This window comes from Sphaeramia orbicularis, chromosome 13, assembly GCF_902148855.1.
Source record: "Sphaeramia orbicularis chromosome 13, fSphaOr1.1, whole genome shotgun sequence".
In the NCBI taxonomy this organism is placed as follows: Eukaryota; Metazoa; Chordata; class Actinopteri; order Kurtiformes; family Apogonidae; genus Sphaeramia; species Sphaeramia orbicularis.
In genome coordinates, this window is record NC_043969.1 from 30,149,860 (window position 1) to 30,176,594 (window position 26,735).

Sequence of the window (26,735 nt, forward strand, 5' to 3'; positions counted from 1 at the left end):
TAATGCACTATCACTGTTATCAGTGACACAAACTAATGTGTCTAACATAGTGTAATACGAAGTAAAAATACCTAGTAGGCATGTGTAGATTGTGCAGCAGTACACAAAGTTTGCTGCAAGATCATCATCACATCACCACCATTAGAAAATAGAGAAAATAGACAATAGACAATAGAAAGATTGATAAAGCAAACTAATATGTCCATTAGAGGTAGACAAAGTAGAAATTACTGTTAGGTCATTGTATATTGTGCAGTAGTACATACAAAGTTTTCAGTTTGCTGAGAGGTCATCATGACAACATCTGTATGACTACAGACTAACATCCTCTCATTCCCACATCTCCCTCTGATTTACCTCCCTGTGCACCTCAGTGGCTCAGGCATGCTGGTGTAGTCATGCATCACTGTGTTTATGTAGTGATGGATGTTGAAAACACCCCCGATAATGTAGTCACCATCCATGGAGAATGCAGGTAGATGAGTATTACCCCGGAGCTTACATTTCACTGATGTAGCCTTAGTGCTGACTGTGTCAGTATGAGACTTTGTAAACTCAGGCATTTGTTTAAGTCCATCCCCTGATCTATCCCAGACAAGAGCAGAAGGATGTTGGAACAAACCCAGAGTCAGACTCAGACCAATGAACACAGCGGAGTGAATCATGGCTCAATCATTTCCATGTGAGCATGAGTGTGTTCTTCATTGGTTTATACAGATTTTCAGACAAATGCCTCCCTTCTTCTACTGTATAACAACTTACAAAACAACAGAGGAAGGTGTCATTGTGCTTTATTTAATTATTAGTCTGTTTTTTTATAAGTTCTTACTATTTAAATTACAAATATTCTCACACTTTTGCAGATATTTCCAAGATATATTTTCTAATTTTAATCCATATTTCCCCTCTAATCTTCACTTTTTATGTTTGACTTTGTTAGAGCCTCTAATATTTGAGTTTCAATACACTTTTAATACACTAATTCGATGTTGGCAGTTGCAAATTTACTTGATAGGTGTATAAAACTGAACTTGTAGGAAAAACACATGAAAATGGACAAAACCAACGTTGAATGTTGTGATGACCACTCAGCCACCCCCCTTTTGACAATGACACCCAGTAACTGTGCGCTCATCCTAAAAGATCTGAAAGAATGTAGGTAAAGATTGCTGTCCAAATTTGACCCCAATTTTACCTTGAAAATGAAGGTCAAGGTCAACGGCCAAATAAATCATTCAAAAGCTTCTCAAGATATACCCTAAGACCAAAAATGAAACTTCAACATTTATATCTTAAGTTGTTCAAGACAATCTTCGTTATTTTGTTGTTGTGTACAGATTTTTTATTTAAAAAAATAAATTAAGAAAATCAGATGCTACTGTTTTTGTATATCTATATTTAATTTACTGAGAACATGTGATGCAAAAAATATATCAATAATTATGGCAGATTTGTTCAAACACCACAATAGTAAAAGAAATTACATCTTGTATAGTCATTAATATTGTAGTGTCATTACATACAGCTGTATTATGGTTATAATTTATAATCATTAAAACCTGCCCTTTTACTCATGTTAATTTCTTTCTCTATTAATATGCAACTGTCAAAAGCTAATGTTTCAATGTCAGACAGAAATCCTTGCAATTTTTGAGGTTTTTTCAGTGCTATAACATATTTCAATATATTTCAATATATATATATATATATATATATATATATATATATATATATATATATATATATATATACATATATATATATATATTTTTTTTTTTTTTTTTTTTTTTTTAAGCTGATGACATTTATAATACCAAACAAAAGAAAATAGAGAATGTTAAATTCAATAATCACCAAGAATAAGACGTTTGTTAAACTGTATGTGCAGTGCATGAATTGGAGTGCAAATTAGTATCTTATTATTTTAAACCTCCTACTGTGGACTTTTGTTCATTAAATGTTTCTTTGTGTTCTTCTCTGGCTTAAACAGTATGATATAACACTTTGGGGCAAAAATGCACAGTATTAATCCAAAACTGGAGGCCAGAATGGCAAATATCTCAACAGCAACTGTAAATTTTCCAGGAGAGCTGACATACGCTGGGATAAATGTGATCCACACTGCACAAAATATGAGCATGCTGAAGGTGATAAACTTGGCTTCATTAAAATTATCAGGAAGTTTCCGTGCCAGGACAGCTAACACGAAGCAGAAGACAGCCAGTAGTCCTACGTACCCGAGCACAGCCCAGAACCCTATAGCAGAGCCTAATGCACACTCTAAGATGATCCTCTCTTTATATGTGGTCAGATTCTTCATTGGAAAAGGAGGGCTGACAACCAACCAAATAATACAGATCAAAACCTGAACTGATGTGACAGATACTACAGTCATTCTTTGTTGAGGAGGACCAAACCATTTCATGACATTGCTGCCTGGAAGTGTAGCTTTAAAGGCCATTAAGACAACGATAGTTTTTCCCAGGACACATGAGATGCAGAGCACAAAGGTGATTCCAAACGCTGTGTGTCGCAGCATACAGGACCACTCAGACGGTGTCCCGATGAAAGTTATTGAACATAAGAAACACAGAGTGAGTGAAAAGAGCAGCAGGAAGCTCAGCTCAGAGTTATTGGCCCTGACGATGGGGGTCGTCCTGTGACGGAAGAACACAGCCGCTGTCATAATGGCCAAACAGGCTCCAGCAACTGAGAATGAGACCAGGATGATTCCTAAGACCTCACTGAAGGAGAGAAACTCCACAGGCTTGGGGAGACAAGAGTCTCTATTTGCATTAGGCCAAAACTCACTGGGACAAGGGAAACAATCAGGAGAATCTGAAAAAAAATAAGATTAAAAAAAAATGCCCTTTACTGCTCTGACATGATCTATAGTTATCTAGTATGTATTTGAACAAATTTACCTGTAACATTGCTTATTTCTCCCTCAGGACATGGTGTACAATCATAGCAACAAACAGGTTTTCCTTTCTGCAGCACTTTACGAGTTCCTGGACGACAGCTCTCACTGCACACTGACACAGGCACCTGTCAAATACAGACAAACTCACACATATACTAATGTATTGTACAGATGTTATTACTAAGATTAAAAAAATAATACATAAATGACCCTAGGTCATAATTCTCTGAGTCTCCTTACTTGTGTACTTCCCTCCATCCATGTGATGTCCTTGTTGATATGGACCTCCCTGCCCAGTGGCAGCGATGCATCATAGAATCCTACTGTCACAAACTCATTCCTCCCAGTTTTACTCTTCTGCCAGTTTACCAGCTCATATGTGGCCACAGGATCACCATTGGCATCAAACGAAACACTATAACCATTCTGAGAGAAATTAACTTTCCTCAGCTGAGTGAAAACCTGTGTGAATTAATTCAATTGTGACAGTGTAGAGATATGGTTAGCAAAAGATGAAATTGAAATTAAACATAATACAATTATTTTATGTAAAAAGAGAAAAATGTAAATTATGGAGATTTGAACTGAAGCCTTTTACTGATTTTCCTAGACAGACCTGTGTGGACTGAATCTTAGCAAACTGGTCACAATGACGTGTGGAATTTCTTTCCACACATAACGCATTGTGAATGGCATGTGCTATTGCATACACAGCCTTATACACCATGTTAGTGATTCGGAGCTGAGATGTGTCAGTGTATGAGCTCTGGAGATTGTGTATGTCTTCAGTTCCATCACACACCCTCTCATCTGTGCCTTCACCTAAAACACAGAGGTACAAGTGTGTTTCATTCTACAATAGTTATATATACACGTGTACTTTTGAATAGAACTATTTAGTCATTCAAAATGGCCGCATAACCAGTGAGCACCAACTATGAGTGATATTACAACTACTTTCTCACCTTTTCCCAGTCTGCAGTTAAACGCTTCCTCCCAGAACTCAGTAAGTACAGGGGATGCAGTCACTACAGTAGGAGAGAGATCCAGTAAGAAGTCTCTGAGCCCTGGGATGACAGACTGTTCAATACTAAATCCAAGGGCTCCTGCACAGAAGTTATACTTCAACAAGTCTGCATCTGTGACCCAGGCCTCGCTGCCGATCCACTGGTGAGGAGGAAAAGGCTGGAGTGAAAGCTCCTCCAAAAGGATCCTCATATCTGCAGTGGCTGCAAATGCCACAATAACCATAGATGTTGACCTGAAAGACCGATTTGTATCATATAAATGAAGTTCACATAAAACAGTGGAGTAGCAAATACAATAAAAACAGGATTTAAAGTGTTGGAAAATGTTTTGTAGGTGACGTATCGTACCAATTCAAGCTGGAGAGAATTGTACCTGATATTTTTAATACATGGACATAGCTGATCTGGATTTTGTATTTTACTTAATTTCATTGTTGTTATTTATAATCCTATTTAGTTATATTTATTTGCTTTTCTAATCATTTAAGTTTTGTGTCAGATCTATACATTTAAATATGTCAGGTTATACCCAAGGAAAACAAGGACAAGGAAAACACAAATAACCCTTTTTCTCAATATTACAATTTCCTTTTCATGTATTACAAGGGTGGCCAATGTCCATTAAAGTTATAAATAACACTCTACTGCACCTGGATAACTTAACCTGTGCCACTGAAGTGTTTAGAAAAGAAGCATCTCTCAACAGAAAGGGGGATGTTTAAAAGTATCTTTAAAATAAGTTTAATGTGAATATTAAAGTAGAATTGCAACACCAGGCCTATACTCTGACTCTATGAACCCCCAGAGTTTTGTCTTGCAGGATGTTTCTGTACATACCTCCGGATAACTTCAGCCACTCTCTGGAATCTGCTTCGTGGGTGGGTCCCAGAGAAAGACTCAGAGTATTCCACACAGATGCCTTCTTTCTGGGCTGCATACAGGAATGATGCCATGCCATTATTCCCATAGTCTGAGTCAGACCGGATAGCCCCTATCCAAGTCCAACCAAAGTGTTTGACCAGTTTGACCAGTGCATCAGCCTGGAACTGGTCACTGGGGATTGTTCTGAAGAAGCTGGGATATTGCTGTTTATCAGACAAACATGCACAAGTGGCAAAGTGACTGACCTGAAGAAAAACAAGTAGAAAAAGGTTTAGTAAAATCCTAAAGACTTAAACACAGCAGCATTATTTTACAGACAAAGGGTCCAACTATTTACCTGAGGAATGTCAAAGGGCCCGATGATGCGTGACATGGCGATTGATGGCGTTGACCCAGACTCTCCAACAATAGCCATAACCATGCCAGAGTTTGAGCAGTTCTGACTGGTGTCAAATTCTGGGTCCTGGCCATTTGTGAGCTGAAGGGCTTTTTGCACAGCAATAGACACTGAAGAACATGAGTCATGGATTTGGTAACCGAGTGTAACGCCTGGCAGCAGCTCTGTGCTGTTGTTTATCTCATCAATGGCGAATATCATGGTGCGTGCAAAGCGCAGTTCACGTGTCTTAACGCTGCACAAACAAATTCATGTCACTGTTGAAACTCACATGTCATAAGAACAAATCACAGGTTTAGAAAAGAGGAAATTCTTTTCAGTTATTGAAAATTACTGCATGTAAAAGAAATGTAATTCAAAGTGTCGAACAGGAGAATAGATCATACTGTTTTATACACTTTGATTAACAGAATATTTAAAAACACCATTAAGACAAAAAACATCAATAAAAAAAAAAATCTCATTTAGTTGTTGCAGTTGCTCACATCTGTTTAAAACCGTTGGCTAAAAAAAATACTTTTTTTTTATCTCTCTCTTGTTGGCATACAATCCACAACAACTTGTCCTTTATGATGTTAGAAAAAAAAAAAAAATCAGAAAATCAGAATGGATTATACTGTCATAATAATGATTCATATCAGCTGAAGACAACATTCTACAAAATACACTTAGTGCACTATCTCTGTTATCAGTGACTCAAACTAACTTGTCTAATATAGTGCAATATGAAGTAAAAATAACTAGTAGGCATGTGTAGATTGTGCAGCAGTACACAAAGTTTGCTGCAAGATCATCATCACATCACCACCATTAGAAAATAGAGAAAATAGACAATAGACAATAGAAAGATTGATAAAGCAAACTAATATATCCATTAGAGGTAGACAAAGTAGAAATTACTGTTAGGTCATTGTATATTGTGCAGTAGTACATACAAAGTTTTCAGTTTGCTGAGAGTTCATCATGACAACACCTGTATGACTACAGACTAACATCCTCTCATTCCCACATCTCCCTCTGATTTACCTCCCTGTGCACCTCAGTGGCTCAGGCATGCTGGTGTAGTCATGCACCTCTGTGTGCATGTACTGATGAATGGTGAAAACACCCCCGATAATGTAGTCACCATCCATGGAGAATGCAGGTAGATGAGTATTACCCTGGAGCTTACATTTCACTGATGTAGCCTTAGTGCTGACTGTGTCAGTATGAGACTTTGTAAACTCAGGCATTTGTTTAAGTCCATCCCCTGATCTATCCCAGACAAGAGCAGAAGGATGTTGGAACAAACCCAGAGTCAGACTCAGACCAATGAACACAGCGGAGTGAATCATGGCTCAATCATTTCCATGTGAGCATGAGTGTGTTCTTCATTGGTTTATATAGATTTTCAGACAAATGCCTCCCTCCTTCTACTGTATAACAACTTATCAAACAACAGAGGGAGGTGTCATTGTGCTTTATTTAATTATTAGTCTATGTTTTTTTAAAGTTCTTACTATTAAAATTACAAATATTCTCACACTTTTGCAGATATTTCCAAGATATATTTTCTAATCTTAATCCATATTTCCCCTCTAATCTTCACTTTTTATGCTTGACTTTGTTAGAGCCTCTAACATTTGAGTTTCAATACACTTTTTAATACACTGTCTAATCTGATGCTGGCAGTCGCAAATTTACTTGATAGGTGTATAAAACGGAACTTGTAGGAAAAACACATGAAAATGGACAAAACCAACGTTAAATGTTGTGATGACCCCTCAGCCACCCCCGTTTTGACAATGACACCCAGTAACTGTGCACTGACCCTGAAAGATCTGAAAGGATGTAGGTCAAAATTGCTGTCCAAATTTGACCCCAATTTGACCTTGAAAATGAAGGTCAAGGTCAACGGCCAAATAAATCATTCAAAAGCTTCTCAGGATATACCCAGAGACCAAAAATGAAACTTCAACATTTATATCTTATGTTGTTGAAAACAGTCTTCTTTATTTTGTTGTCGTGTACAGATTTTTTATTTTAAAAAATAAATTAAAAAAATCAGATGCCACTGTTTTTGTATATCTATATTTAATTTACTGAGAATTTGTGATGCAACAAACATATCAATAATTATGGCAGATTTGTTCAAATGCCACAATAGTAAAAGAAATTACATCATGTATAGTCATTAATATTGTAGTGTCATAATATACAGTTGCATTATGATTATAATTTATAATCATTAAAACCTGCCCTTTTACTCATGTTAATTTCTTTCTCTATTAATATGAAACAGTCAAAAGGTAATGTTTCAATGTCAAACAGAAATCCTTGCAATTTTTGATGTTTTTTCAGTGCTACAACATATTTCAAAATTTATCTTTTTTTTTTTTTTTTTAAGTTCATGACATTTATAATACCAAACAAAAGAAAATAGAGAATGTCAACTTCATTAATCACCAAGAATAAGACGTTTGTTAAACTGTATGTCCAGTGCATGAATTGGAGTGCAAATTATTATCTTATTATTTTAAACCTCCTACAGTGGACTTTTGTTCATTAAATGTTTCTTTGTGTTCTTCTCTGGCTTAAACAGTATGATATAACACTTTGGGGCAAAAATGCACAGTATTAATCCAAAACTGGAGGCCAGAATGGCAAATATCTCCACAGCAACTGTAAATTTTCCAGGAGAGCTGACATACGCTGGGATAAATGTGATCCACACTGCACAGAATATGAGCATGCTGAAGGTGATAAACTTGGCCTCATTAAAATTATCAGGAAGTTTCCGTGCCAGGACAGCTAACACGAAGCAGAAGACAGCCAGTAGTCCTACGTACCCGAGCACAGCCCAGAACCCTATAGCAGAGCCTAATGCACACTCTAAGATGATCCTCTCTTTATATGTGGTCAGATTCTTCATTGGAAAAGGAGGGCTGACAACCAACCAAATAATACAGATCAAAACCTGAATAAATGTGACAGATACTACAGTCATTCTTTGTTGAGGAGGACCAAACCATTTCATGACATTGCTGCCTGGAAGTGTAGCTTTAAAGGCCATTAAGACAACAATAGTTTTTCCCAGGACACATGAGATGCAGAGCACAAAGGTGATTCCAAACGCTGTGTGTCGTAGCATACAGGACCACTCAGACGGTGTCCCGATGAAAGTTATTGAACATAAGAAACACAGAGTGAGTGAAAAGAGCAGCAGGAAGCTCAGCTCAGAGTTATTGGCCCTGACGATGGGGGTCGTCCTGTGACGGAAGAACACAGCCGCTGTCATAATGGCCAAACAGGCTCCAGCAACTGAGAATGAGACCAGGATGATTCCTAAGACCTCATTGAAGGAGAGAAACTCCACAGGCTTGGGGAGACAAGAGTCTCTATTTGCATTAGGCCAAAACTCACTGGGACAAGGGAAACAATCAGGAGAATCTGAAAAAAAAAAGATTTAAAAAATACCTTTTACTGTTCTGACAAGATCTATAGTTATCTAGTAAGTATTTGAACAAATTTACCTGTAACATTGCTTATTTCTCCCTCAGGACATGGTATACAGTCATAGCAACAAACAGGTTTTCCTTTCTGCAGCACTTTACGAGTTCCTGGACGACAGCTCTCACTGCACACTGACACAGGCACCTGTCAAATACAGACAAACTCACACATATACTAATGTATTGTACAGATGTTACTACTAAGATTAAAAAAATAATACATAAATGACCCTAGGTCATAATTCTCTGAGTCTCCTTACTTGTGTACTTCCCTCCATCCATCTGATGTCCTTGTTGATATGGACCTCCTGGCCCAGTGGCAGCGATGCATCATAGAATCCTACTGTCACAAACTCATTCCTCCCAGTTTTACTCTTCTGCCAGTTTACCAGCTCATATGTGGCCACAGGATCACCACTGGCATCAAACGAAACACTATAACCATTCTGAGAGAAATTAACTTTCCTCAGCTGAGTGAAAACCTGTGTGAATTAATTCAGTTTTGACAGTGTAGAGATATGGTTAGCAAAAGATGAAATTGAAATTAAACATAATACAATTATTTTATGTAAAACAAGTAAAATGCAAATTATGGAGATTGGAACTGAAGCCTTTTACTGATTTTACTAGACAGACCTGTGTGGACTGAATCTTAGCAAACTGGTCACAGTGATTTGTGAAATTTCTTTCCACACATAATGCATTGTGAATGGCATGTGCTATTGCATACACAGCCTTATACACCATGTTAGTGACTCGGAGCTGAGATGTGTCAGTGTATGAGCTCTGGAGATTGTGTATGTCTTCAGTTCCATCACACACCCTCTCATCTGTGCCTTCACCTAAAACACAGAGGTACAAGTGTGTTTCATTCTACAATAGTTATATATACACATGTACTTTTGAATAGAACTATTTAGTCATTCAAAATGGCCGCATAACCACTGAGCACCAACTATGAGTGATATTACAACTACTTTCTCACCTTTTCCCAGTCTGCAGTTAAACGCTTCCTCCCAGAACTCAGTAAGTACAGGGGATGCAGTCACTACAGTAGGAGAGAGATCCAGTAAGAAGTCTCTGAGCCCTGGGATGACAGACTGTTCAATACTAAATCCAAGGGCTCCTGCACAGAAGTTATACTTCAACAAGTCTGCATCTGTGACCCAGGACTCGCTGCCGATCCACTGTTGAGGAGGAAAAGGCTGGAGTGAAAGCTCCTCCAAAAGGATCCTCATATCTCCAGAGGATAAAAATGCCACAATGACCGTAGATGTTGACCTGTAAGAATACTTTGTATCATATAAATGAAGTTCACATAAAACAGTTGAGTAACAAATACAATATAAACAGGATTTAAAGTGATGGAAAATGTTTTGTAGACGATGCATCGTATCAATTCAAGCTGTAGAGATATGTACCTGATAATTTTAATACACGGACATAGCTGAGCTGGATTTTGTATTTTACTTTATTTCATTGTTGGTATTTATTATCCTATTTAGTTATATTTATTTGCTTTTCTAATCATTTACATTTTGTGTCAGAGCTATACATTAAAATATTTAAGGCTATACCCTGAAAACACACATAACCCTTTTCTCAATATTACAATTTTCTTTTCATGTATTAGAAGGGTGGCCACAATCCATTACAGTTATAAATAACACTCTACTGCACCTGGATAACTTAACCTGTGCCACTGAAGTGTTTAGAAAAGAAGCATCTCTCAACAGAAAGGGGGATGTTTAAAAGTATCTTTAAAATAAGTCTAATGAGAATATTAAAGTAGAATTACAACACCACACCTATACTCTGACTCTAAGAACTCCCAGAGTTTTGTCTTGCAGGATGTTTCTGTACATACCTGCGGATAACTTCAGCCACTCTCTGGATTCTGCTTCGTGAGTGGGTTCGATAGAAAGACTCAGAGTATTCCACACAGATGCCTTCTCTCTGGGCTGCATACAGGAATGATGCCATGTCATTATTCCCATAGTCTGAGTCAGACCGGATAGCCCCTATCCAAGTCCAACCAAAGTGTTTGACCAGTTTGACCAGTGCATCAGCCTGGAACTGGTCACTGGGGATTGTTCTGAAGAAGCTGGGATATTGCTGTTTGTCAGACAAACATGCACAAGTGGCAAAGTGACTGACCTGAAGAAAAACAAGTAGAAACAGGTTTAGTAAAATCCTAAACAGTTAAACACAGCAGCATTATTTTACAGACTAAAGGGTCAAACTATTTACCTGAGGAATATCAAAGTGCCTGATGACGCGTGACATGGAAATTGATGCTGTTGACCCAGACGCACCAATAATAGCCATAACCATGCCAGAGTTTGAGCAGTTCTGACTGGTGTCAAATTCTGGGTCCTGGCCATTTGTGAGCTGAAGGGCTTTTTGCACAGCAATAGACACTGAAGAACATGAGTCATGGATTTGGTAACCGAGTGTAACGCCTGGCAGCAGCTCTGTGCTGTTGTTTATCTCACCAATGGCGAATATCATGGTGCGTGCAAAGCGCAGTTCACGTGTCTTAACGCTGCACAAACAAATTCATGTCACTGTTGAAACTCACATGTCATAAGAACAAATCACAGGTTTAGAAAAAAAGAAATTCTGATCGGTGATTGAAAATTACTGCATGTAAAAGAAATGTAATTCAAAGTCTCAGAACAGGAAAATAGATCATACTGCTTTATACACTTTGATTAACACAATATTTAAAAACACCAATAAGACAAAAATCATCAATAAGAAAAAAAATCTCATTTAGTTATTGTAGTTGCTCACATCTGTTTAAAACCGTTGGCTAAAAAATATATATATATTTTTATCTCTCTCTTGTTGGCATGTAATCCACAACAATTTGTCCATTATGATGTTAGAAAAAAAAAAAAAAAATCAGAACATGAGAATAGATTATACTGTCATAATAATGATTCATGTCAGCTGAAGACAACATTCTACAAAATACACTTAATGCACTATCACTGTTATCAGTGACTCAAACTAATTTGTCTAACATAGTGTAATACGAAGTGAAAAATACTAGTAAGCATGTGTAGATTGTGCAGCAGTACACAAAGTTTGCTGCAAGATCATCATCACATCACCACCATTAGAAAATAGAGAAAAAAGACAATAGACAATAGAAAGATTGATAAAGCAAATTAATATGTCCATTAGAGGTAGACAAAGTAGAAATTACTGTTAGGTCATTGTATATTGTGCAGTAGTACATACAAAGTTTTCAGTTTGCTGAGAGTTCATCATGATAACATCTGTATGACTACAGACTAACATCCTCTCATTCCCACATCTCCCTCTGATTTACCTCCCTGTGCACCTCAGTGGCTCAGGCATGCTGGTGTAGTCATGCACCTCTGTGTGCATGTACTGATGAATGGTGAAAACACCCCCGATAATGTAGTCACCATCCATGGAGAATGCAGGTAGATGAGTATTACCCTGGAGCTTACATTTCACTGATGTAGCCTTAGTGCTGACTGTGTCAGTACGAGACTTTGTCAACTCAGGCATTTGTTTAAGACCATCCCCTGATCTATCCCAGACGAGAGCAGAAGGATGTTGGAACAAACCCAGAGTCAGACTCAGACCAATGAACACAGCGGAGTGAATCATGGCTCAATCATTTCCATGTGAGCATGAGTGTGTTCTTCATTGGTTTATATAGATTTTCAGACAAATGCCTCCCTTCTTCTACTGTATAAATACTTACCAAACAACAGAGGGAGGTGTCATTGTGCTTTATTTAATTATTAGTCTATGTTTTTTTAAAGTTCTTACTATTAAAATTACAAATATTCTCACACTTTTGCAGATATTTCCAAGATATATTTTCTAATCTTAATCCATATTTCCCCTCTAATCTTCACTTTTTATGTTTGACTTTGTTAGAGCCTCTAATATTTGAGTTTTAATACACTTTTAATACACTGTCGAATCCAATGTTGGCAGTTGCACATTTACTTGATAGGTGTATAAAACTGAACTTTCAGGCAAACCACATGACCATGGACAAAACCAACGTTAAATGTTGTGATGACCCCTCAGCCACCCCCCTTTTGACAATGACACCCAGTAACTGTGCACTGACCCTGAAAGATCTGAAAGAATGTAGGTCAACATTGCTGTCCAAATTTGACCCCAATTTGACCTTGAAAATAAAGGTCAAAGTCAACAGCCAAAATAAATAATTCAAAAGCTTCTCAAGATATACCCTGAGACCAAAAATGAAACTTCAACATTTATAACTTATGTTGTTCAAGACAGTCTTCTTTATTTTGTTGTCGTGTACAGATTTTTTATTTAAAAAAAAAAAAAAAAAAATAGATGCCTCGGTTTTTGTATATCTATATTTAATTTACTGAGAACATGTGGGGCAACAAACATATCAATAATTATGGCAGATTTGTTCAAATACCACAATAGTAAAAGAAATTCCATCTTGTATAGTGATTAATATTGTAGTGTCATAATATACAGTTGTAATTATGGTTATAATTTATAATCATTAAAACCTGCCCTTTTACTCATGTTAATTTCTTTCTCTATTAATACGAAACAGTCAAAAGCCAATGTTTCAATGTCCGACAGAAATCCTTGCAATTTTTGATGTTTTTTCAGTGCTACAACATATTTCAAAATATATTTATTTTTTTAAAGTTGATGACATTTATAATACCAAACAAAAGAAAATAGAGAATGTTAAATTCAATAATCACCAAGAATAAGACGTTTGTTAAACTGTATGTGCAGTGCATAAATTGGAGTTTAAATTATTATCTCACTATGGTAACCATCTCACAGAGGACTTTTGTTCATTAAATGTTTCTTTGTGTTCTTCTCTGGCTTAAACAGTATGATATAACACTTTGGGGCAAAAATGCACAGTGTTAATCCAAAACTGGAGGCCAGAATGGCAAATATCTCAACAGCAACTGTATATTTTCCAGGAGAGCTGACATACGCTGGGATAAATGTGATCCACACTGCACAGAATATGAGCATGCTGAAGGTGATAAACTTGGCCTCATTAAAATTATCAGGAAGTTTCCGTGCCAGGACAGCTAACACGAAGCAAAAGACAGCCAGTAGTCCTACATACCCGAGCACAGCCCAGAACCCTATAGCAGAGCCTAATGCACACTCCAAGATGATCCTCTCTTTATATGTGGTCAGATTCTTCATTGGAAAAGGAGGGCTGACAACCAACCAAATAATACAGATCAAAACCTGAATAAATGTGACAGATACTACAGTCATTCTTTGTTGAGGAGGACCAAACCATTTCATGACATTGCTGCCTGGAAGTGTAGCTTTAAAGGCCATTAAGACAACAATAGTTTTTCCCAGGACACATGAGATGCAGAGCACAAAGGTGATTCCAAACGCTGTGTGTCGCAGCATACAGGACCACTCAGACGGTTTCCCGATGAAAGTTATTGAACATAAGAAACACAGAGTGAGTGAAAAGAGCAGCAGGAAGCTCAGCTCAGAGTTATTGGCCCTGACGATGGGGGTTGTCCTGTGACGGAAGAACACAGCCGCTGTCATAATGGCCAAACAGGCTCCAGCAACTGAGAATGAGACCAGGATGATTCCTAAGACCTCATTGAAGGAGAGAAACTCCACAGGCTTGGGGAGACAAGAGTCTCTATTTGCATTTGGCCAAAACTCACTGGGACAAGGGAAACAATCAGGAGAATCTGAAAAAAAAGACTAAAAAAATGCCCTTTACTGCTCTGACAGGAGCTATAGTTATCTAGTATGTATTTGAACAAATTTACCTGTAACATTGCTTATTTCTCCATCAGGACATGGTGTACAATCATAGCAACAAACAGGTTTTCCTTTCTGCAGCACTTTACGAGTTCCTGGACGACAGCTCTCACTGCACACTGACACAGGCACCTGTCAAATACAGACAAACTCACACATATACTAATGTATTGTACAGATGTTATTACTAAGATTAAAAAAATAATACATAAATGACCCTAGGTCATAATTCTCTGAGTCTCCTTACTTGTGTACTTCCCTCCATCCATGTGATGTCCTTGTTGATATGGACCTCCTGGCCCAGTGGCAGCGATGCATCATAGAATCCTACTGTCACAAACTCATTCCTCCCAGTTTTACTCTTCTGCCAGTTTACCAGCTCATATGTGGCCACAGGATCACCATTGGCATCAAACGAAACACTATAACCATTCTGAGAGAAATTAACTTTCCTCAGCTGAGTGAAAACCTGTGTGAATTAATTCAGTTGTGACAGTGTAGAGATATGGTTAGCAAAACATGAAACTGAAATTAAACATAATACAATTATTTTATGTAAAACAAGTAAAATGCAAATTATGGAGATTTGAACTGAAGCCTTTTACTGATTTTACTAGACAGACCTGTGTGGACTGAATCTTAGCAAACTGGTCAAAATGATTTGTGGAATTTCTTTCCACACATAATGCATTGTGAATGGCATGTGCTATTGCATACACAGCCTTATACACCATGTTAGTGATTCGGAGCTGAGATGTGTCAGTGTATGAGCTCTGGAGATTGTGTATGTCTTCAGTTCCATCACACACCCTCTCATCTGTGCCTTCACCTAAAACACAGAGGTACAAGTGTGTTTCATTCTACAATAGTTATATATACACATGTACTTTTGAATAGAACTATTTAGTCATTCAAAATGGCTGCATAACCACTGAGCACCAACTATGAGTGATATTACAACTACTTTCTCACCTTTTCCCAGTCTGCAGTTAAACGCTTCCTCCCAGAACTCAGTAAGTACAGGGGATGCAGCCACTACAGTAGGAGAGAGATCCAGTAAGAAGTCTCTGAGCCCTGGGATGACAGACTGTTCAATACTAAATCCAAGGGCTCCTGCACAGAAGTTATACTTCAACAAGTCTGTGTCTGTGACCCAGGCCTCGCTGCCGATCCACTGGTGAGGAGGAAAAGGCTGGAGTGACAGCTCCTCCAAAAGGATCCTCATATCTCCAGAGGCTACAAATGCCACAATAACTACAGATGTTGACCTGAAACAACAATTTGTATCATATAAATGAAGTTCACGTAAAACAGTGGAAAAATAAATACAATAAAAACAGAATTTTAAGTGACTATTTTTCTGTCTCTGTAGTACACATTACATATGTAGGCTAGACGAAACAGTATCAGAGCACAAATCATCAAAGCAGACTGATCTATAAACATACCCATTAAAGTCTGTCAGTATTTTATAACATACTGTCCGTCTCCTCAGTGAGTACAAGGAAAATGTTTTGTAGACAATGCGTTGTACCAAGTCAAGCGTTAGAGACATGTACCTGATATTTTTAATATATGGGCATAGCTGATGTAGATTTTGTATTTTACTTTATTTCATTGTTGTTATTTATTATCCTGTTTAGTTATATTTATTTGCTTTTCTAATCATTCAAGTTTTGTGTCAGATCTGTACATTTAAATATGTCAGGTTATACCCAAGGAAAACAAGGACAAGGAAAACACACATAACCCTTTTTCTCAATATTACAATTTTCTTTTCATGTATTACAAGGGTGGCAACAATCCATTACAGTTATAAATAACACTCTACTGCACCTGGATAACTTAACTTGTGCCACTGAAGTGTTTAGAAAAGAAGCATCTCTCAAAAGAAAGGGGGATGTTTAAAAGTAACTTTAATATTCACATTAAACTTATTTTAAAGCAGAATTACAACACCACACCTATACTCTGACTCTAAGAACTCCCAGAGTTTTGTCTTGCAGGATGTTTCTGTACATACCTCCGGATAACTTCAGCCACTCTCTGGATTCTGCTTCGTGGGTGGGTTCGATAGAAAGATTCAGAGTATTCCACACAGATGCCTTCTTTCTGGGCTGCATACAGGAATGATGCCATGCCATTATTCCCATAGTCTGAGTCAGACCGGATAGCCCCTATCCAAGTCCAGCCGAAGTGTTTGACCAGTTTGACCAGTGCATCAGCCTGGAACTGGTCACTGGGGATTGTTCTGAAGAAGCTGGGATATTGCTGTTTATCAGACAAACACGCACAAGTGGCAAAGTGACTGACCTGAAGAAAAACAAGTAGAAACAGGTTTAGTAAAATCCTAAACAGTTAAACACAGCAGCATCATTTTACAGACTAAAGGGTCAAACTATTTACCAGAGGAACGTCAAAGGGCCCAATGACGCGTGACATGGCGATTGATGGTGTTGACCCAGACTCTCCAATAATAGCCATAACCATGCCAGAGTTTGAGCAGTTCTGACTGGTGTCAAATTCCGGGTCCTGGCCATTTGTGAGCTGAAGGGCTTTTTGCACAGCAATAGACACTGAAGCACACGAGTCATGGATTTGGTAACCGAGTGTAACGCCTGGCAGCAGCTCTGTGCTGTTGTTTATCTCACCAATGGCAAATATCATGGTGCGTGCAAAGCGCAGTTCACGTGTTTTAATGCTACACAAACACATTCATGTCACTGTTGAAACTCACATATTATAAGAACAAATCACAGGTTTAGAAAAAAAGAAATTCTGTTCAGTTACTGAAAATTACTGCATGTAAAGAAATGTAATTCAAAGTGTCAGAACAGGAGAATAGATCATAGTTTTGTAATATGCTTTGATCAACACAATATTTAAAAAAATATCAATATAAAAAAAAATCTAATTTAGTCACTGTAGTTGCTCACATCTGTTTAAAACTGTTTACTAAAAAACATATTTTCATCTCTCACTCTTGCTGCTGGCATGTAATCCATAGCAATTTGTCTTTTATGATGTTAGAAAAAAAAATCTCCAAAACAAGAGAATAGATTATATTGTCATAATAATGGTTCATATCAACTGAAGACAACATTCTACAAAAGACACTTCACACACTATCACTATTACCAGTGACTCAAACTAATTTGTCCACTATAGTGTAATATGAAGTGAAAACAACTACCAGTCATGTGTACATTGTGCAGTAGTACATACAAAGTTTTCAGTTTGCTGCAAGGTCATCATGACAACATCTGTATGACTACAGACTAACATCCTCTCATTCCCACATCTCCCTCTGATTTACCTCCCTGTGCACCTCAGTGGCTCAGGCATGCTGGTGTAGTCATGCACCTCTGTGTGCATGTAGGAGAAAATGGAGAAAACACCCCCGATAATGTAGTCACCATCCATGGAGAATGCAGGTAGATGAGTATTACCCTGGAGCTTACATTTCACTGATGTAGCCTTAGTGCTGACTGTGTCAGTACGAGACTTTGTAAACTCAGGCATTTGTTTAAGTCCATCCCCTGATCTATCCCAGACAAGAGCAGAAGGATGTTGGAACAAACCCAGAGTCAGACTCAGACCAATGAACACAGCGGAGTGAATCATGGCTCAATCATTTCCATGTGAGCATGAGTGTGTTCTTCATTGGTTTATATAGATTTTCAGACAAATGCCTCCCTCCTTCTACTGTATAACAACTTATCAAACAACAGAGGGGGGTGTCATTGTGCTTTATTTAATTATTAGTCTATGTTTTTTTTTAAGTTCTTACTATTTAAATTACAAATATTCTCACACTTTTGTAGATATTTTCTAATCTTAATCCATTTTTCTGCTCTAATCTTCACTTTTTATTTTTGACTTTGTTAGAGCCTCTAATATTTGAGTTTTAATACACTTTTAATACACTGTCTAATCCGATGTTGGCAGTCGCACATTTACTTGATAGGTGTATAAAACTGAACTTTCAGGCAAACCACATGACCATGGACAAAACCAACATTAAATGTTGTGATGACCCCTCAGCCACCCCCCTTTTGACAATGACACCCAGTAACTGTGCACTGACCCTGAAAGATCTGAAAGAATGTAGGTCAAAATTGCTGTCCAAATTTGACCCCAATTTGACCTTGAAAATAAAGGTCAAGGTCAACGGCCAAAATAAATCATTCAAAAGCTTCTCAAGATATACCCTGAGACCAAAAATGAAACTTCAACATTTATATCTTATGTTGTTCAAGACAGTCTTCTTTATTTTGTTGTCATGTACAGATTTTTTATTTTAAAAAAAAAATTGAATAAAAAAAAAAAAACAGATGCCTCGGTTTTTGTATATCTATATTTAGTTTACTGAGAATATGTGGTGCAAAAAACATATCAATAATTATGGCAGATTTGTTAAAATACCACAATAGTAAAAGAAATTACATCTTGTGTAGTCATCAATATTGCATTGCATTATGGTTATAATTTATAATCATTAAAACCTGCCCTTTTACTCATGTTAATTTCTTTCTCTATTAATACGAAACAGTCAAAAGCCAATGTTTCAATGTCCGACAGAAATCCTTGCAATTTTTGATGTTTTTTCAGTGCTACAACATATTTCAAAATATATTTATTTTTTTAAAGTTGATGACATTTATAATACCAAACAAAAGAAAATAGAGAATGTTAAATTCAATAATCACCAAGAATAAGACGTTTGTTAAACTGTATGTGCAGTGCATAAACTGGAGTTTAAATTATTATCTTATTATTTTAAACCTCCTACTGTGGACTTTTGTTCATTAAATGTTTCTTTGTGTTCTTCTCTGGCTTAAACAGTATGATATAACACTTTGGGGCAAAAATGCACAGTGTTAATCCAAAACTGGAGGCCAGAATGGCAAATATCTCAACAGCAACTGTAAATTTTCCAGGAGAGCTGACATACGCTGGGATAAATGTGATCCACACTGCACAAAATATGAGCATGCTGAAGGTGATAAACTTGGCCTCATTAAAATTATCAGGAAGTTTCCGTGCCAGGACAGCTAACACGAAGCAGAAGACAGCCAGTAGTCCTACGTACCCGAGCACAGCCCAGAACCCTATAGCAGAGCCTAATGCACACTCTAAGATGATCCTCTCTTTATATGCGGTCAGATTCTTCATTGGAAAAGGAGGGCTGACAACCAACCAAATAATACAGATCAAAACCTGAACTGATGTGACAGATACTACAGTCATTCTTTGTTGAGGAGGACCAAACCATTTCATGACATTGCTGCCTGGAAGTGTAGCTTTAAAGGCCATTAAGACAACGATAGTTTTTCCCAGGACACATGAGATGCAGAGCACAAAGGTGATTCCAAACGCTGTGTGTCGCAGCATACAGGACCACTCAGACGGTGTCCCGATGAAAGTTATTGAACATAAGAAACACAGAGTGAGTGAAAAGAGCAGCAGGAAGCTCAGCTCAGAGTTATTGGCCCTGACGATGGGGGTCGTCCTGTGACGGAAGAACACAGCCGCTGTCATAATGGCCAAACAGGCTCCAGCAACTGAGAATGAGACCAGGATGATTCCTAAGACCTCATTGAAGGAGAGAAACTCCACAGGCTTGGGGAGACAAGAGTCTCTATTTGCATTAGGCCAAAACTCACTGGGACAAGGGAAACAATCAGGAGAATCTGAAAAAAAAAAAAAAAAAAAAGATTTAAAAAAAAAAAAGCCTTTTACTGTTCTGACTGGATCTATAGTTATCTAGTATGTATTTGAACAAATTTACCTGTAACATTGCTTATTTCTCCATCAGGACATGGTATACAGTCATAGCAACAAACAGGTTTTCCTTTCTGCAGCACTTTACGAGTTCCTGGACGACAGCTCTCACTGCACACTGACACAGGCACCTGTCAAATACAGACAAACTCACACATATACTAATGTATTGTACAGATGTTATTACTAAGATTAAAAAAATAATACATAAATGACCCTAGGTCATAATTCTCTGAGTCTCCTTACTTGTGTACTTCCCTCCATCCATCTGATGTCCTTGTTGATATGGACCTCCTGGCCCAGTGGCAGCGATGCATCATAGAATCCTACTGTCACAAACTCATTCCTCCCAGTTTTACTCTTCTGCCAGTTTACCAGCTCATATGTGGCCACAGGATCACCATTGGCATCAAACGAAACACTATAACCATTCTGAGAGAAATTAACTTTCCTCAGCTGAGTGAAAACCTGTGTGAATTAATTCAACTGTGTCAGTGTAGAGATATGGTTAGCAAAACATGAAACTGAAATTAAACATAATACAATTATTTTATGTAAAACAAGTAAAATGCAAATTATGGAGATTGGAACTGAAGCCTTTTACTGATTTTCCTAGACAGACCTGTGTGGACTGAATCTTAGCAAACTGGTCACAATGACGTATGGAATTTCTTTCCACACATAATGCATTGTGAATGGCATGTGCTATTGCATACACAGCCTTATACACCATGTTAGTGATTCGGAGCTGAGATGTGTCAGTGTATGAGCTCTGGAGATTGTGTATGTCTTCAGTTCCATCACACACCCTCTCATCTGTGCCTTCACCTAAAACACAGAGGTACAAGTGTGTTTCATTCTACAATAGTTATATATACACGTGTACTTTTGAATAGAACTATTTAGTCATTCAAAATGGCCGCATAACCAGTGAGCACCAACTATGAGTGATATTACAACTACTTTCTCACCTTTTCCCCAGTCTGCAGTTAAACGCTTCCTCCCAGAACTCAGTAAGTACAGGGGATGCAGTCACTACAGTAGGAGAGAGATCCAGTAAGAAGTCTCTGAGCCCTGGGATGACAGACTGTTCAATGCTAAATCCAAGGGCTCCTGCACAGAAGTTATACTTCAACAAGTCTGCATCTGTGACCCAGGACTCGCTGCCGATCCACTGTTGAGGAGGAAAAGGCTGGAGTGACAGCTCCTCCAAAAGGATCCTCATATCTCCAGAGGCTACAAATGCCACAATAACTACAGATGTTGACCTGAAACAACAATTTGTATCATATAAATGAAGTTCACATAAAACAGTGGAAAAATAAATACAATAAAAACAGAATTTTAAGTGACTATTTTTCTGTCTCTGTAGTACACATTACATATGTAGGCTAGACGAATCAGTATCAGAGCACAAATCATCAAAGCAGGCTGATCTATAAACATACCCATTAAAGTCTGTCAGTATTTATAACATACTGTCCGTCTCCTCAGTGAGTACAAGGAAAATGTTTTGTAGACAATGCGTTGTACCAAGTCAAGCGTTAGAGACATGTACCTGATATTTTTAATATATGGGCATAGCTGATGTAGATTTTGTATTTTACTTTATTTCATTGTTGTTATTTATTATCCTATTTAGTTATATTTATTTGCTTTTCTAATCATTTACATTTTGTGTCAGATCTGTACATTTAAATATGTCAGGTTATACCCAAGGAAAACAAGGACAAGGAAAACACACATAACCCTTTTTCTCAACATTTCAATTTTCTTTTCATGTATTACAAGGGTGGCCACAATCCATTACAGTTATAAATAACACTCTACTGCACCTGGATAACTTAACTTGTGCCACTGAAGTGTTTAGAAATGAAGCATCTCTCAAAAGAAAGGGGGATGTTTAAAAGTGACTTTAAAATAAGTTTAATGAGAATATTAAAGTAGAATTGCAACGCCAGGCCTATACTCTGACTCTATGAACTCCCAGAGTTTTGTCTTGCAGGATGTTTCTGTACATACCTGCGGATAACTTCAGCCACTCTCTGGATTCTGCTTCGTGGGTGGGTCCGATAGAAAGATTCAGAGTATTCCACACAGATGCCTTCTTTCTGGGCTGCATACAGGAATGATGCCATGCCATTATTCCCATAGTCTGAGTCAGATCGGATAGCCCCTATCCAAGTCCAGCCGAAGTGTTTGACCAGTTTGACCAGTGCATCAGCCTGGAACTGGTCACTGGGGATTGTTCTGAAGAAGCTGGGATATGCTGTTTATCAGACAAACACGCACAAGTGGCAAAGTGACTGACCTGAAGAAAAACAAGTAGAAACAGGTTTAGTAAAATCCTAAACAGTTAAACACAGCCGCATTATTTTACAGACTAAAGGATCAAACTATTTACCAGAGGAATATCAAAGGGCCCGATGACGCGTGACATGGCGATTGATGGCGTTGACCCAGACTCTCCAATAATAGCCATAACCATGCCAGAGTTTGAGCAGTTCTGACTGGTGTCAAATTCCGGGTCCTGGCCATTTGTGAGCTGAAGGGCTTTTTGCACAGCAATAGACACTGAAGCACACGAGTCATGGATTTGGTAACCGAGTGTAACGCCTGGCAGCAGCTCTGTGCTGTTGTTTATCTCACCAATGGCGAATATCATGGTGCGTGCAAAGCGCAGTTCACGTGTTTTAATGCTGCACAAACACATTCATGTCACTGTTGAAACTCACATATTATAAGAACAAATCACAGGTTTAGAAAAGAAGAAATTCTGTTCAGTTATTAAAAATTACAGCATGTAAAAGAATTATAATTCAAAGTGTCAGAACAGGAGAATAGATCATAGTTTTGTAATATACTTTGATCAACACAATATTTAAAAAAATATCAATATGAAAAAAATCTAATTTAGTCACTGTAGTTGCTCACATCTGTTTAAAACTGTTTACTAAAAAACATATTTTCATCTCTCACTCTTGCTGCTGGCATGTAATCCATAGCAATTTGTCCATTATGATGTTAGAAAAAAAAATCTCCAAAACAAGAGAATAGATTATATTGTCATAATAATGGTTCATATCAACTGAAGACAACATTCTACAAAAGACACTTCACACACTATCACTGTTATCAGTGATTCAAACTAATTTGTCCACTATAGTGTAATATGAAGTGAAAACAACTACCAGTCATGTGTACATTGTGCAGTAGTACATACAAAGTTTTCAGTTTGCTGCAAGGTCATCATGACAACATCTGTATGACTACAGACTAACATCCTCTCATTTCCACATCTCCCTCTGATTTACCTCCCTGTGCACCTCAGTGGCTCAGGCATGCTGGTGTAGTCATGCACCTCTGTGTGCATGTAGGAGAAAATGGAGAAAACACCCCCGATAATGTAGTCACCATCCATGGAGAATGCAGGTAGATGAGTATTACCCTGGAGCTTACATTTCACTGATGTAGCCTTAGTGCTGACTGTGTCAGTACGAGACTTTGTAAACTCAGGCATTTGTTTAAGACCATCCCCTGATCTATCCCAGACAAGAGCAGAAGGATGTTGGAACAAACCCAGAGTCAGACTCAGACCAATGAACACAGCGGAGTGAATCATGGCTCAATCATTTCCATGTGAGCATGAGTGTGTTCTTCATTGGTTTATATAGATTTTCAGACAAATGCCTCCCTCCTTCTACTGTATAACAACTTATCAAACAACAGAGGGAGGTGTCATTGTGCTTTATTTAATTATTAGTCTATGTTTTTTAAGTTCTCACTATTTAAATTACAAATATTCTCACACTTTTGCAGATATTTCTAAGATATATTTTCTAATCTTAATCCATTTTTCCCCTCTAATCTTCACTTTTAATTTTTGACTTTGTTAGAGCCTCTAATAGTTAAGTTTTAATACACTTTTAATACACTGTCTAATTTGATGTTGGCAGTTGCACATTTACTTGATAGGTGTATAAAACTGAACTTTTAGGCAAACCACATGACCATGGACAAAACCAACGTTAAATGTTGTGATGGCCCCTCAGCCACCCCCCTTTTGACAATGACACCCAGTAACTGTGCACTGACCCTGAAAGATCTGAAAGAATGTAAGTCAAGATTGCTGTCCAAATTTGACCCCAATTTGACCTTGAAAATGAATGTCAAGGTCAACGGCCAAATAAATCATTCAAAAGCTTCTCAAGATATACCCTAACACCACAAATGAAACTTGAACATTTATATTTTATGTTGTTCAAGACAGTCTTCTTTATTTTGTTCTTGTGTACAGATTTTTTATTTAAAAAAAATAAAAATAAAAAATCAGATGCCACTGTTCTTGTATATCTATATTTAATTTACTGAGAACATGTGGTGCAACAAACATATCAATAATTATGGAAGATTTGTTCAAATGCCACAATAGTAAAAGAAATTACATCTTGTATAGTCATTAATATTGTAGTGTCATTATATACAGTTGTATTATGGTTATAATTTATAATCATTAAAACCTGCCCTTTTACTCATGTTAATTGCTTTCTCTATTAATATGAAACAGTCAAAAGCTAATGTTTCAATGTCAGACAGAAATCCTTGCAATTTTTGATGTTTTTTTTCAGTGCTACAACATACACTACTCACAAAAAGTCAGGGATATTTGGCTTTTGGTTGAAATTTATGGAAAATGTAAAAAGTTTACATTACAGTGGTATTATATCATGAAAGTAGGTCATTTAAGCAGAAGCATGCAATGGTAATTTCCTCATCTCAAACAATTTATTGAAACAAAAGCCAACAACAGTGGTAGTTATACATCAACAAAAAATGTCAATGTCTCAATAACTTGCCGTGTGCCCTTGAGCATTAATTACAGCTTGACAGTAATGTCTCATGCTGTTCACAAGCTGACTTATTGTTTGCTGAGGCATGGCATCCCATTCTTCTTGAAGGGTGGTCCTCAGGTCATTGAGGTTCTGGGGTACAGAGTTACAAGCCTCTACACAGTGACTCAGCTGATCCCATAGGTTTTTTTTTTATGGGATTCAGGTCTGGAGAAAGTGCACGCCACTCCATTTGAGGTACCCCAGTCTCTGGCAGCCATTCCCTGATGATGTGACCTCAATGAGCTGGAGCACTGTCGTCCATGAAGATGAAACTCGGCCTGTGTTGTTCATGCAGGGGCACAATGACTGGATTAATGATGTTATTGAGGTCGTATGGGCAAAGTGTAGGGCAGTTCTGTTTTGACTAGACACACCTGCCCACACTGTAACACCACCACCACCACCAAAAGCTCGTCTGGTGACAACAGTGGCTGATGCCTAGCGCTTTCCTTGATGTTTCCAACATCGTTGGCGGCCATCATTTCTACTCAACGTGAATCGAATTTCAACACAGAACAGCACTGAGGCCCACTGGTCCCTCATCTGGCGTAAATGCTCCCTGGCCAAGCCCGGATTAACCATATGGGCAACTGGGCAATTGCCCAGGGGCACGCAACCTCTGAAAGGCCCTGGGTAGCTCGGGCATAACGAAAATATCTGGTTATCTTTTGTTTATAAATGAAACTGTCCGCTGCCTGGAGCCATTGCACTGCACAGAAACCCTGCTCCTGCTGTCTGTGACCGTGAGCTGAGACCCTCTCCTCAATGGTCAGTCCAAAAAGCCAATCAGCGGTGACGCAAATCAACGTGCGTGCACTGAGCGGGATGTGAGATGTCAAGAACTACGTGACATACGCGACGTACGCGAATCAAAACATTGCAAACACGGAGAAGCAGCTAAGTGGGAGCGCCAAACGAAAATTAAAGAAGGAGAGGGACATTAAAAAAGCTGAAATTTAGAGAACATACCTAAAATAGGTAATTTCTTTACTGTGTCTAATATGAGAGAAAGCAGATTTCAGATGTTACATTGCACTTACTTTAACTCTCGTGTTGAATTCTGAGGTGACAAGGGGATTTCTGTTTAAAATTCATATCTGATTGTATCAGATTATGTTTGTGTTTTGTCTGTGGGCTTTTTCTGACGATTCAATACATTTGTGTTGGCAAAAAGTGTTCTTAAATAAATACTGGATACTTTGGAAATGGTTTCTTATTTATTTCTTGTGAAAATGGAGGACACTTCCCTCTCTTTCTAATGTAGTGGATCAATTTTAGATTATACTGATGCTAATGTGTTTTGTTTTCATATCATCATATGCAAGTGAGTGGCCTTGACAAGAGGCTATAGTGGTGCACTTGTAGTTCTACGAGCATTTACACATTTGTACATCAAAATGCATTTGATGATAGTTAGATATCGAAGTATGGGGTATATTTACATATATTCCTGGAACTTATTCTGTGTTTTGCCAGATTATAGGGATCCTAAGGTTGTGATGATGGGGCCCTTGAATATTGTTGCCCAGG

At 37.8% G+C, this 26,735-nt stretch overlaps 3 protein-coding genes across 3 annotated transcripts; all 3 read right to left on the reverse strand.

The window, feature by feature from the left end:
- Positions 1–1,933: 1,933 nt before the first annotated feature.
- LOC115431811 (extracellular calcium-sensing receptor-like) lies at positions 1,934–6,521 on the reverse strand. Its single transcript, XM_030152462.1, has 8 exons — positions 6,257–6,521; positions 5,171–5,465; positions 4,789–5,078; positions 3,889–4,184; positions 3,540–3,745; positions 3,164–3,385; positions 2,925–3,048; positions 1,934–2,838 (listed from the first exon to the last, which is right to left on the reverse strand). The coding sequence occupies exons 1-8, from the start codon at positions 6,460–6,462 to the stop codon at positions 1,934–1,936; spliced, it is 2,544 nt and encodes an 847-aa protein (XP_030008322.1). The 5' UTR covers positions 6,463–6,521.
- Positions 6,522–7,754: 1,233 nt separating this feature from the next.
- On the reverse strand, positions 7,755–12,168 carry LOC115431815 (extracellular calcium-sensing receptor-like). The gene is made up of 8 exons (XM_030152466.1): positions 12,062–12,168; positions 10,972–11,266; positions 10,589–10,878; positions 9,707–10,002; positions 9,358–9,563; positions 8,982–9,203; positions 8,743–8,866; positions 7,755–8,659 (listed from the first exon to the last, which is right to left on the reverse strand). The coding sequence occupies exons 1-8, from the start codon at positions 12,166–12,168 to the stop codon at positions 7,755–7,757; spliced, it is 2,445 nt and encodes an 814-aa protein (XP_030008326.1).
- A 1,383-nt stretch (positions 12,169–13,551) lies between these two features.
- LOC115431107 (extracellular calcium-sensing receptor-like) lies at positions 13,552–23,366 on the reverse strand. The gene is given in 16 exon segments (XM_030151354.1): positions 13,552–14,456; positions 14,538–14,661; positions 14,777–14,998; positions 15,153–15,358; positions 15,502–15,797; positions 16,553–16,842; positions 16,936–17,230; positions 17,846–18,073; positions 19,484–19,717; positions 19,802–20,222; positions 20,321–20,444; positions 20,560–20,734; positions 21,285–21,581; positions 22,336–22,582; positions 22,585–22,624; positions 22,718–23,366. Coding segments are annotated over 16 exon segments (4,413 nt in total). The 5' UTR covers positions 23,027–23,366.
- Positions 23,367–26,735: the final 3,369 nt, after the last annotated feature.